At 55.3% G+C, this 12193-nt stretch overlaps 1 protein-coding gene across 1 annotated transcript; it reads right to left on the reverse strand.

Moving 5' to 3' along the window:
- Nucleotides 1-7117: 7117 nt before the first annotated feature.
- Nucleotides 7118-8050, reverse strand: LOC138102049 (olfactory receptor 14J1-like). Its single transcript, XM_068999805.1, has one exon. The coding sequence runs from the start codon at nucleotides 8048-8050 to the stop codon at nucleotides 7118-7120; it is 933 nt and encodes a 310-aa protein (XP_068855906.1).
- Nucleotides 8051-12193: the final 4143 nt, after the last annotated feature.

A 12193-nucleotide genomic window follows, 5' to 3' on the forward strand; every position in this document is an offset into this window, starting at 1 on the left:
GATTTCATTTTAATACGAAGCGGAGGATGGGAGGTGCTGGGGTCATCCATATGTAGAAGATGTAAAACTTTGAGTAATAAAGAGAGAACAAAGAACCTTGTGCTTCGCTGGCATGTCTTTAGGAGGCTGCTCCCATGCTGCCCACCGGTGCCTGAATAAACATACCACTTTCTAACTTTAATTAGTTAGAGGGTCTTTTGCCCGTGGATATCGGGATTTAACGAATCACGGATACATTCCAGAGAGGGGGCTGTGAGGTCAGAGAGGGGCTGTGTGATGTCCCAGAGGGGGCTGTGTCAAAGAGGCACCTCTGTGGCTGTGTGTGATAGAGGCACAGAGCAGGAGTGGTGTCAGAAAGGGGCTGTGTGATATCACAGAATGGGTTGTGGGAGGTCACAGAGTGGGCTCTGACACCACAGAGTGGGTTATGTGAGGTCATCGAGCAGCTCCGACATCATAGAGGGGACTGTGTGACATCAGAGAGCAGTTGTATGACATCAGAGAGCAGGCTTGGACATCTCAGGGCAGCTGTGGGACATAACAGAGTGGGCTGTGATATCCCAGGGTGGCTGTGAGACATGGCAGAGCATGCCGTGGCATCACAGAGAGGGCTGAGAAATCCTAGAGCAAACTGTGATATCAGAGTCGGCTGTGACATCACAGGGGGGCTGTGTGACATCCCAGAGAGGCTGTGGGAGGTCACTGGGTTGGTCACTCTGCTCTGGCCCCCCTCAAATTTCCACCCCCCCAGAGAAGTCTCCCCTGCTGCTCGTGCAGAGCAGGGTCCCCTCTCCCCCCAGCTCCCTCCTGTCCCCCAGCGCTGCAGCCTCCCCCAAGGATGTTCCACAAATCAACCCCCAGAGCTGGACATGGGGAAAAGGGGCTGGGGCTGCGTGACCAGGACATCAAGGACGTGCATTATCCCGGTCACTGTGGCCTGGTTTGGGTTCCCCAGGGCAGGAAAGATGTCTGGCAGCTGGAGCAGCGTTAGGGAAGGGCCTCCAAGCTGGGGCTGGAGCCCTTTGGCTCTGAGGAGAGGCTGAGGGAGCTGCGCTTGTCCAGCACCAAGAAGGGAAGGCTGAGGAGCTCATCAGTCAACACCTTTATTGTGTTTATATCTTCAAGAATCACCTTTTCTTATGTCTTTGTATAAAACTGTTTCTTTATGGAAATCCCTTGAGAATGGTGGAAAATTCCGATGTTGCTGGGACCTCTCTCAAAGCTGAGGGAAGAGTTTTGATGTTTTTTTAAATTGTACCATGTTTACATTTTTTGTTGTGGGCCATGAAGGGAAACTTTCGGTGCCTCTGAGTCTCAGCAGTTCCTGACCCCCAAAGGACACAAACCTGATGAGTTGTGGTTCCCACTCCCAGTGGTGGCATTTGGACCTCCCTCCATACCCAGAGCACAGCTCCCCTGTCCCAGAAAGTCCCAGAAAGTCCCTGGGAATGGAGGGATGAAGGGAACAGGACAGGCTGTGGGGATCAGGGGCAGGGCTTAGGCAGGGATTAGGGCTGGTTGTGAGCCCAGGGCAGGACCCGGCCCTTGGCCTTGGTGAACCTCATCCAGCTGTCCTGGGCCCATCGCTGCAGCCTGTCCAGATCCCTCTGCAGAGCTTCCTGCCCTCCAGCACAGCCACACTCCCACCCAGCCTGGGGTCACCTGGGACCTGGCTGAGGGTGCCCTCGATGCCCTCGTCCAGATCAGCAATAAAGAGATTGAACTGAGCTGGCCCCAATGCTGAGCCCTGGGGCCAGCCCTGGATGTGACTCCATTCCCCAGCACTCCTCGGCCTGGACTTCTGTTTTTTATGGAGCTGTGCCTTCCCTTGGTTCTGTTTGCTGACAAGAAATGAACATCCCTCTGTGTCTCAGGCAGCTCCTTCTCCAAGGAGAGCAGGTGGGAGTTGGTGCCCAGAAGCTGAAAGCTGCAGGCACAGCCTGGAGTGGAGGAAGCTCAGATTTGCACGAGGCTGCTCTGAGTGCCAGGGGTTGGATGAGGGAAATGGTGGGGTGGGGGTAGGGACAAAGTGTGATTGATTGTCAGCCATAAAGGGCCTTGATGTTCAGATCTATTCAGACTGCATTAGGAGGAGCCAGGATCAATATCAGCTGGAGATCGCCGATATCAGTGTATAACAGGAAGAAGGTAAACAGGGCACAGAAGAGAAATCATTTCTCCTTGTATTGTTACCACAGTATATTCACTTGGAATAGACTTCTGAAATCTGTCTAATTAACCACAAATGAATTGAAGGCAGAAATGATTCCCAGGGGCTTGTCCTGTTCGGGTGTTTTTGAATTGTTAATGTATAAACAGGAAAAGAATAAACTCTGGGAAAAAGATACTATCTCATTAAGTTTTTAATATAATATGTTCACTTTGAAAACACTTCAGGAATTGCTCCAATTAACCACAAATAAATTGAAGACCTCAGTGATACCTGGGGGCTGGTCTTGTTAGGGTGTTTTGAATGTTAATGATCCTTTGGCACTGAATTCCTGAACTGAAGAGCTGAAGGCTGAAGAAGCCTCTGCAGAAGGAGAATTGAGCAGCAACCTCCAAGTGTCTGAGGATGTCAGCAGCCCCCACTGAGGCCATGGCTGCCAAGAGAGCGTGGGGGCAATGAGCAGACAAGGAGAGCGTCCCTGGGGCTGGGGAAGCAGAACTCAGAGGCAGCCCCGGCTCCAGGTGGGAAATGGGCTCTGGGATGTGGCTGTGAAAGCCCTGCCTGGGCTTGGCCAAGCAGCACAGCCAAGCCCTGACCCCATCCCCTGGCCATGGGCATCGGTGGCCTCACAGGATGCTGGTGGCTGTCCCGCAGCAGTGGGATGTGGGGTGTGGGATGGGGAGGGCAGGAGAGCAGCAGGAGCCCTCCAAAGCTCTGGGGGCTGCGGGAGGAGGCCACAAGCCCTGGGGCTGGCAGGAACTGGTGTCTGCTCATGGGCCTCAGTGCGAGGGACAGCAGCCACAGCCAGGGGACACAAATCTCACTGCTGTGCTGATGAGGCTGACAGCTGGACTGGGGCCTCACAGAATTAGACCTAAAGACAGTCAGAATTTACCTGTGAGAATATGACAGTGAAATTCTGCAGCTTCAGTGAAAGCCACAGAGAAGGCCAAGGAGAGAATCAATGAGAGAAGATGTTCTGGACACAGGGAGAGGATGTTCTTGTAATGGGACATGGAGAGTGTACAAGGAAGAGCTTGTGGATAATATGTAGCAGCTCTCCCTTTGCTTGTACAGCTGATTGTTTTACTGCCTGAATGGTCATTGCTTGTTAGACAGCCTTGGCATTGTTTGCTAAGCAGCCAATCTCAACAGGCCACAGCCATTGTGAAGAGGTATAAGAACAGAAGGAGAGAAAATAAAAACTTCTACCACTTTGGATTACAACAAGTGTGTGCTGTTCTGTCCGCCTCGACAAAAGCCACAGCAGACCTTGGCCTATTCAAGAGACCTATTTGGAGAGTTCCTTGGGAAGCAGCCCTTAAAAACAAAGGGCTCCAGGAAAGATGGAAGTGCTTCTAAACTGAAATCTTGAAGGCGCAGGAACAGACTGTCCCTGTGTGCCAAAAGATGAGCCAAGGAGGAAAACAAACAGCCTGGGTGGGCAAGGAGCTTTTGAAGGCACTCAGGGAAAAATGAGGGTGCATCACCTTTGGAAGGAGGGTCAGGTGTCTCAGGAAATGTTTAAGGGGGTTTTTAGGTCATGTAGGAAAAAAAGTAGAGAGGCAAAAGCCCAGTTAGAACTCAATGTGGCCACTTCTGTGAAGGACAATAAAAAATATTTTTATAAACACATTAATGGCAAAAGGAAGGGCAAGGAGAACCTCCATTCTCTGTTAGATGGGGGAGGGAATTTAGTAACTAAAGATGAGGAAAAGGCTGAGCTACTTAACCTCTTCTTTGCCTCACTTTTCAGCATTAAGACAGGTTGTCCTCAGGACAAGTGGCCTCCTGGGCTGGTAGATGGGGACAGGGAGCAGAACAGCCCCTGTAATCCAGGAGAAAGCAGCTGGTGACTGCTGAGCCCCTCAGATGCTCACAGGTGTCTCTAGGAGCAGATGGGATCCATCCTAGGGGGATGAGGGAGCTGCTGGATGAGCTCCCCAAGCGTGGATTTCAATGTCTTCATTGATGATCTAAATGAGGGCATTGAGTCCAGCACCAGCAAATCTGCAGATGACACCAAGCTGGGTGTGAGTGTGGATCTGCTGGAGGGCAGGAGGGCTCTGCACAGGGACCTGCACAGGCTGGATCCAGGGCCCAAATCCAACCATGGGAGGTTCAACAAGACCAAGTGCCAGCTCCTGCACTTTGGCCACAACAACCCCTGCAGCGCTACAGGCTGGGGACAGAGTGGCTGGACAGCGGCCAGGCAGAAAGGGACCTGGGGGCACTGATGGACAGCAGGCTGGACATGAGCCAGCAGTGTGCCCATGTGGCCAAGAAGGCCAATGGCACCTTGTCACAATGACCGCCACTGACCACTGCCCAGGCTAGCCCCTGCGGTGTGCGACAGGAGTGGGGAGCAGCCGGAGGCTCTCGGCTTTAAAGCTGCTCCTCAGGAGTTCAGCTCTGCCCAGGGGAGCTGAAGCTCCAGGCACAGCGGCTGTCAGCAGTCCGGACAAGGGAGAGGATAAAAAGTAGCAAGGAGGCTTGCCACACGGGATAATCCAAGTTTATTGGAGGCAACTCCCAGGAGACAAGCCCAGAACAGCTGCGGGGAACATCTTATAAAGGGAGGTGTTACAATGGGGATGGCTTAACTGCGGACCAATAGAAATCTCTAAGGGAGGGATATGGACGAGGACAGACATTTCCTTGGGCCAATAGCCTCAAGGGGAGGAGGGAAAGGGATCACATGCCCCTATGGGGCACCGAGGTTTAGGGGTTTCCAAAGGGGGAGCTATCTAAAGGGGTAGGGTCTCGGGGAATTGATGGGGACCATATAAGCGTAAACTAGGAGGTTTCAGATGATGGACACTGGACCTTCGGGAACAGCAGTAGGGGTTTGGGTGATTGATAGGGAAAGAGCTAGAACAAGGGGAGGAGAACAACCATGTAGGGAGCACCGGGGGAGCGGCTTGGGTCTGAGGCAAACCAACTGGGAATAGGAGTGGGGAAGGTAGGGATGAACCATTGGGGGACAGAAAACTTATATAAAAATACAATAAAGGTATCGCATCACCACAGCACCTGGCCTGGATCAGGAATGGAGTGGCCAGCAGGACCAGGGCAGGGATTCTTCCCCTGTACTGGGCACTGCTGAGGCCGCACCTCGAGTGCTGTGTCCAGTTCTGGGCCCCCAAATTAGGAAGGACATTGAGGGGCTGGAGCGTGTCCAGAGAAGGGCAACAAGGCTGGTGAGGGGTCTGGAACACAAGTGCTGTGAGGAGCGGCTGAGGGAGCTGGGGTTGTTTATCCTGGAGAAGAGGAGGCTCAGGGGAGACAAGGAGGTGTCAGGGCACGGCTTGGGCTTGATGATGTCCAAGGTCTTTTCCAGCCTGGTTGATTCTGTGATTCTCTGAAACCACCCTTGAAGCAGCTGCAGGATGAGCCCTGGGCCTCCTCTTCAGAAGGTCCAGCAGCCCCTGTCCCTCAGCTTCTCCACACGCGCCCCAAAGCCCATCCTGTCAGTCCTGCAGAGCCTCTGCAGCTCCTCCTCACTGCCCCACAACAGGGAGCCCCACAGCCAGACACAGCAGCCCAGATGTGCCCCCCTGGCCTCTGGTGCCTCTGGCAAGGGAACAGCTCGAGGCACTGCAGGGCCCTGCAGACAATTCCTGCAGCACTTGTAGGATGATCCTGCTCCCCAAGGGACGTTCCCGTGGTGCCAAGGCAGGAACTGAAATGGGGAGTGGGGCCAGAGAGGAAAGGGCAACCAGGGCTGGGCTGTTTGCAGGGGAGGGGACAGGGAAGGGCAAGAGCAAGAAATGTGGAGCAGGAAAGAGGAAAGAAAGCAACGATGAAGCAAAGGAAATGCTCAGGGCTGTTTGGGGGTGGCTGCCAGGCAGCCCTGGCTCTGAGCAACAACGTCTGCAGTGGGACAGGAAACTCAGAGCTGATGGGAACAAACTTTCTGGCTGACTTGAGAGGCCACGACAAGGCTGAGAGGTTTCCCTGCCATCCCCCAGCCCTTGCTGGCCCCCAGGGGCTGATGGCATTTGTGCTCACTCAGGTTCCTCTCCCCACACCAAGACCGTGGGGTGCTCACGCCTGGGCTGTGCAGTGCAAACAGGGGCTCCTGAGCCAGTCCTGCCGTGTGTGTGCCTGCAAGGATCCAGCCCCTCTCTGAGCTGGGGAGAGGCCAGGGCTGCAGAGGGGGGATGTTGCTGGCAGGTGCATGAGGCCGCTCTGGGACGCTGCCCTGGGGTGTCCAGCGCAGGGGGGATGGATCAGCCCCTGCTCTGCTGCTCCTTCCCGGCTCCCCCAGGGACCCTGCAGAGCACCAGCCATGCTGGTTGCCCCCACCCTGCCCACGGCCACCCTGGGGCTGCTCACGGGGGTTTTCTCTGCTGAGCACTGGCCTGGGCGTGCTCTTGAGAGAGCCTGGGCAAGGAGCCTGGAGCCCCCAGGCCCTGCCCTGAGGCGTCAGCGCTGGCCCAGCAGTGCCCATGGCCTGTCCCTGCTGCAGCCCCGGCACTGCCACCCCAGGGCTGGGAGCGAGCCCCAGAGCACTCAGGCCCTGCAGCAACACCAGGGGCAGGAGGGCAGCGGGGCAGTGGCACGGGAGCAGCACTGGCAGCACCAAGGGCTGCTGCTCCTGGGCACAGCTGCTGTGCCCCCCTGATCTGCCCCCAGCTCTGCACACAGACATTGCTGCTGCAGCTCCACAGAAGGCAACTAAAGGGGCATCTCTGCTGGAAACTTTGCTGGCAGATCCTTGAGTTCATTTAAAGGCAGCGAGAGCACAGCTCCTCATTGACACAGTCTGGGGCCACAGCCAAGGTGGAGAGAAACAAAATGAGAAACGGAAGAAATATTGCCCTTGCTTTTTGGAAAACAATAAATTACTGAAGACAGAAAAGATAACCAACCAAAGAACCAAACCAACAAGAACTATCAAAGACGAGTTTTATTACAAGTGATTTGCAGAAATTGGAAACCAGTTTAATGTTTCTTAAATGGTCCAGCCATCAGTGCCCACACTGCAGCCTTGAGCTCCTGGTTCCTGAGGCTGTAGATGAGGGGGTTCAGGGCTGGAGGCACCACCGAGTACAGAATTGACAGGGCCAGATCCAGGGATGGGGAGGAGATGGAGGGGGGCTTCAGGTAGGCAAAAAAGGCAGTGCAGATAAGCAGGGAGAGCACGGCCAGGTGAGGGAGGCACGTGGAAAAGGCTTTGTGCCGTCCCTGCTCAGAGGGGATCCTCAGCACGGCCCTGAAGATCTGCACATAGGAGAAAACCATGAACAAAAAACACCCAAAGGCTAAGGATAAACTAACCCAAATGAGCCCAAGCTCCCGGAGGCTGGAGTGTGAGCAGGAGAGCTTGAGGATGTGTGGGATTTCACAGAAGAACTGGCCCAGGGCATTGCCCTGGCACAGGGGCAGGGAAAATGTATTGGCCGTGTGCATGAGAGCATAGAGAAAGGCACTGGCCCAGGCAGCTGCTGCCATGTGGGCACAAGCTCTGCTGCCCAGGAGGGTCCCGTAGTGCAGGGGTTTGCAGATGGACACGTAGCGGTCGTAGCACATGATGGTGAGGAGGGAAAACTCTGCTGAGATGAAGAACAGAAAGAGAAACACCTGAGCAGCACATGCTGAGTAGGAGATGTGGCTGGTGCCCCAGAGGGAATTGTGCATGGCCTTGGGGACAGTGGTGCAGATGGAGCCCAGGTCGGTGAGGGCCAGGTTGAGCAGGAAGAAGAACATGGGGCTGTGCAGGTGCTGGCCGCAGGCTCCGGCACTGATGATGAGGCCGTTGGCCAGGAGGGCAGCCAGGGAGATGCCCAGGAAGAGGCAGAAGTGCAGGAGCTGCAGCTGCCGCGTGTCTGCCAATGGCAGCAGGAGGAAGTGGCTGATGGAGCTGCTGTTGGACATTTGCTGCCTCTGGCCATGGGCATCTGTGGAAAAGTAATCATGGAATAGTTGGCTTTGCAGAGGACTTTCAATATCCCAGCCCAGCTTGGTGGCACTTTCCCCCCACTGCCTGCCCAGGGCTCTGCTGCCTGGGGCTGTCCCTGCCAGCAGCTGCTCCCTGTGCCCAGGCCTGGGCCCTGCCAGTGCTGCCAGAGCCCAGCCCGGCCCTGGGGGCTCAGCTCTGCCCTGCAGACCCCTCCCAGCCCAGGGCACTGCCCAGGGGCAGCTCTGGCTCTGCAGGCTCTGATGGCAAAGTCAGAGCACCCCTGAGGAGGCTGCAAAAGCGATGCTGATGCTGCCTGGAAGGGACCCTGTGCTGATTTCTGTCACTGCCCGGTTTCTTCAGATCTCAGAGAAAATTGTTTGGATTTTTCTCAGCCTGAACTGAGAGATGAATACCCATGTGCATTTTCCCTTCCAGGCAACCCAGAGCAGTAGATTAAAAAATCAGGATTCGTCCCTTTTATGCCTTCCCTGACTTGCTGTGCTCCCTGTATAATCTACTAGGGAATACCCTGGAGTTAAATGTCCTGCTGGGAGCAGTCCTGAGCAATGCAGCATCCCCACCACACAAGAAGGACACTTCCAAGCCTGACCAGCTGTCTCCTTCCACCCACACCGTGTCCCCCAGCACTGAGAGCAGCTCCCCGGGCCGGCTGAGAGCTGCCCCTGGCAGGCAGCAGTGTCCCTGCCCCAGCTCAGCGCCATGGGCTGCAGGACCCTGCTCTGCAGGACAGCCCTGGGCACCCCTGGCTGCTGTAGCCAGGAGATAATCAGAAAATGGACTTACAGAATCTGTAGGCATTGGGATGTTGCAGCTTGAGGAGATCACTGCAGGAGCTGCAGCTGCCTTGTCCTGCAGCCAGAGGCTTCCTGTGTCAAGGGCTGGCCATGATTCTCGCGCAGTCACTTCTCAGCATCTTCCCAGCCCTGCCTGACTGAAGCTCTCTGTGCCTCTGTGCTGTGCCCGGGCTGGCTGCAGGCAGTGGCCCAGCCCTGCTGGGCTGTGCCCAGGAGCTGCTCGTGGCCAGAGCTGTCTCTCTGCAGCGCTGCCGCTTGCCAGGAGCTGCCTCTGTGCCAGGAGCCCGGCCCAGCTCAGCAGCACAGACACAGCACAAGGACTGTAATGATCCTCTTGGGGCTTTGGTGCTGAGGCTCTGAACATCAGTCCCTGAGAGGGAGAGGAAGAAACCTCTCAGGAATTCAAAGTTACAGTCAAACTCCAAAGTTTCTTGAAGTTTTAATGGGTCCCACTGAGGGACAGGCCTGAGAAAGTGTCCCCAGGTTCCAGTCAGAGCAGAACACTGCAGGCAGTGATGACAGGGGGGGACAAGCAAGGGAAAGGTGTCTCTGCTGTTGAGCAAAGCTGGATGTGTTTGAGGAATGCAAAGGGCCAAGGCCTGAGCCCCAGCCCCTGGCAAGGCAGATCCTGTCCCTCCCTCAGTGCTCAGGGCTCTTGCCGGGGCACTGGGATGTGGGGATGGGCAGTGCCAAGGGCAGCACCATGGGGCAGCCCCTGCCAGGCTGCTGAGCAGGGACAAGGAAGCACTGAGGCCCCAGGGCTGCAAGGGTCACTTGTCTCCTGCTGGCCTCAGGGCCAGGGACAGCAGCCGTGGCCCAAGTGCTGCACAAGTTGGCTCTGTCAGGGCCTTGCAGCTGCTGCCCATCCCTCTGCCCTCTCCAGCCCAGGCTGTGCCACGCTGTCCCTGCCCTGCGCCTCTGTCCCTGCAGGCTGTCCTCATCCCCCCGGCTGCCCCACCTGGCTGGCCCCTTCCTTTGCTGGCAGCTCTGCATCCTGCCTGCCTCTGCCTTGGCACACAAAGCCTTGGGCTTGATACCAAAAGGCTTCATTCCATTTTTACCGTGTCTCTGAACTTTTAGCAGAGGAACAAGGCATGCAGGGGCTGCTTTCCCAGCAGGGACGGTTGGAAGAGAAGAAGAAGACATCTGGCTCAATGGTGCAGGGATAGAAAAAACAAGGACTGAATGTGGGAACTTGGGGTGGGTTTTAAGGAAATGGGTGAATTGTAATACGCATGTAGCGACTGGATGTGAGCAACACACTTGTAGAGTCACGTGTCCACGTAAGGTTAGGAGTTATCCCCTGCTGGAGCTCAGGCCTGAATAAATGATGCTCTCTTAAACACCAAATTAGTGTTAAGGAGTCTTATGCTGATATTTCGGAGATTTGGTGACAGCGAGGACTCACAGAACCAAGGAGTCAACAGTGACACTGTGGGACCCCATGGAACCAATGGTCCATTGTCATAGTGCAGATCCAAGGATCCATGGTGGCACTGTGGAACCAAGGAGATCGTTGTTGACAGTATGAACGCTCATGGAACCATGAGCCACTGTGACACATGGAGTGGCCACATGGAGCCAAGGGGCCATTGTGACTCTGCAGATCCAAGGAGACCCTTGTGACTGAGGAACCTCATGGAACCAAGGGTCCATTGTGACACTGTGGGCCCTGTGGAACCAAGGGGACCACAGTGACATTGTGGGGCTTCATGGAACAATGGAGACCATTATGACACTTTTGGACCCACTGGAACCAAGGGGCCATTGTGACACTGCAGGGCCTCCTATAACCAAGGGGCCATTATAGCACGGCAGGGCCTCATGGAATCAAGGGGACAACAGTGACACTATGGGGCATCATTGAACCAAGGGTCCATTGTGGCCCAGTGGGGCTTCATGAAACCAAAGGGCCATTTTGACACTTTGAGGCCTTGTGAAACCAAAGGACCCTTGTGGCACTTCAGGGCCTTGTGGAACCAAGGTGACCATAGTGACACTGTGGGGCTCAATGGAACCAAGGGGCCCTTGTGACACTGTGGGGTCTCATGGAACCAATGGTCTACTGTGACACTGCAGGGCCTTATGGAATCACCGAGACTGTTGTGACACCACAGGCCCCATTGAACCATGGGGCCATTGTGACACTTTGCAGCCCCATGGAACCAAGGAGTCCATTGTGACACTACAAGGCCTCACGGAAGCAGGGAACCATTGTGACACTATGAGACCTCCTCGGGCCAAGGAGCCGTTGTGTCACTGTGTGGCACCATGGAACCAAGGAGAGCATTGTGACACTCCAGGGCCCCATGGAACTAAGGATTCATGTAACGGTGTGGGGACTCATGGAATCAAAGGTCCATTGTGATATTGCGGGGCTTCATGGAGTTCTGAAGACCATTATGACACTTCAAGGCCTCGTTCAATCAGAGGTTTTGCAGGATGTTGTGGAACCAAGGAGACCCTTCTATCATTGTGAATCCCCATGGAACCAAGAGTCCATTGTGATACTGCGGTACCAAGGAGACCCCTGTGACACTGCAAGGACTCATGGAAGCAAGGGGGACCATTGGGACACCGTGGGGTCCCATGGAAACAAGGGGCCAGTGTGACACAGCGGGGCCTCATGGAACCAAGGACCCAATATGACACCAACATTGTGACACTGCGGGGCCCCGTGGATCCGAGGGAACAGGTAACAGGTGTGGTTGGCCTGGCCTGACTGCTCCAATTGACCTTGGCATGGCAAGGGTCTCTTTCATGTGCCCCTGAAACACTGGGGCTCTGGGCTTTCCTTCAAAGGGAAAAGAGCCGTCCTTGTCATCCAGGTGCCCATGGCCGAAATGGGATTCTGCCTCCAAAATTCCTTATATCCAGGGATTGCTCCCACACAAAAGCTGCCATTACCAACAAGTCTGGCTTCCCTTGGCTTCCTGAGAGCTGGCTCTCACCTGCCTTCACACACTGGGGCTCTGGGCTTTCCTTCCTATAGGACAGAACCGTCCCTCCCGTCCAGGCACCCATGGCCAAAACTGGTACTTCTCCTCCAAAATTGCCTATATGCAAGGGTTTCTCCCAGACAAAAGCTGCCAGGACAGACAGCTCTGGCTGGCCTTGGCCTCTGCTTGTTGCCTCTCATCTGCCCCAGAAACACCAGGGCTCTGTGCTTTCCTTCCTATGGGAAAGAACTGGCCTTCTCCTCCAGGTGTTGGGAGAGTCCCAGACTGGTCAGGCTCAGCAGGGAAGGGCATGTGGCAAATGCTCCTGCAGCCATTCCAGGCACTGGCAGGACAAGGCAGGGAT

This window comes from Aphelocoma coerulescens, unplaced genomic scaffold (assembly GCF_041296385.1).
Source record: "Aphelocoma coerulescens isolate FSJ_1873_10779 unplaced genomic scaffold, UR_Acoe_1.0 HiC_scaffold_60, whole genome shotgun sequence".
Lineage (NCBI taxonomy): Eukaryota > Metazoa > Chordata > Aves > Passeriformes > Corvidae > Aphelocoma > Aphelocoma coerulescens.

Coding starts and splice junctions, on each gene's coding strand:
- LOC138102049 (XM_068999805.1), bottom strand. CDS start 8,050: ATGTCCAACAGCAGCTCCATCAGCCACTTCCTCCTGCTGCCATTGGCA.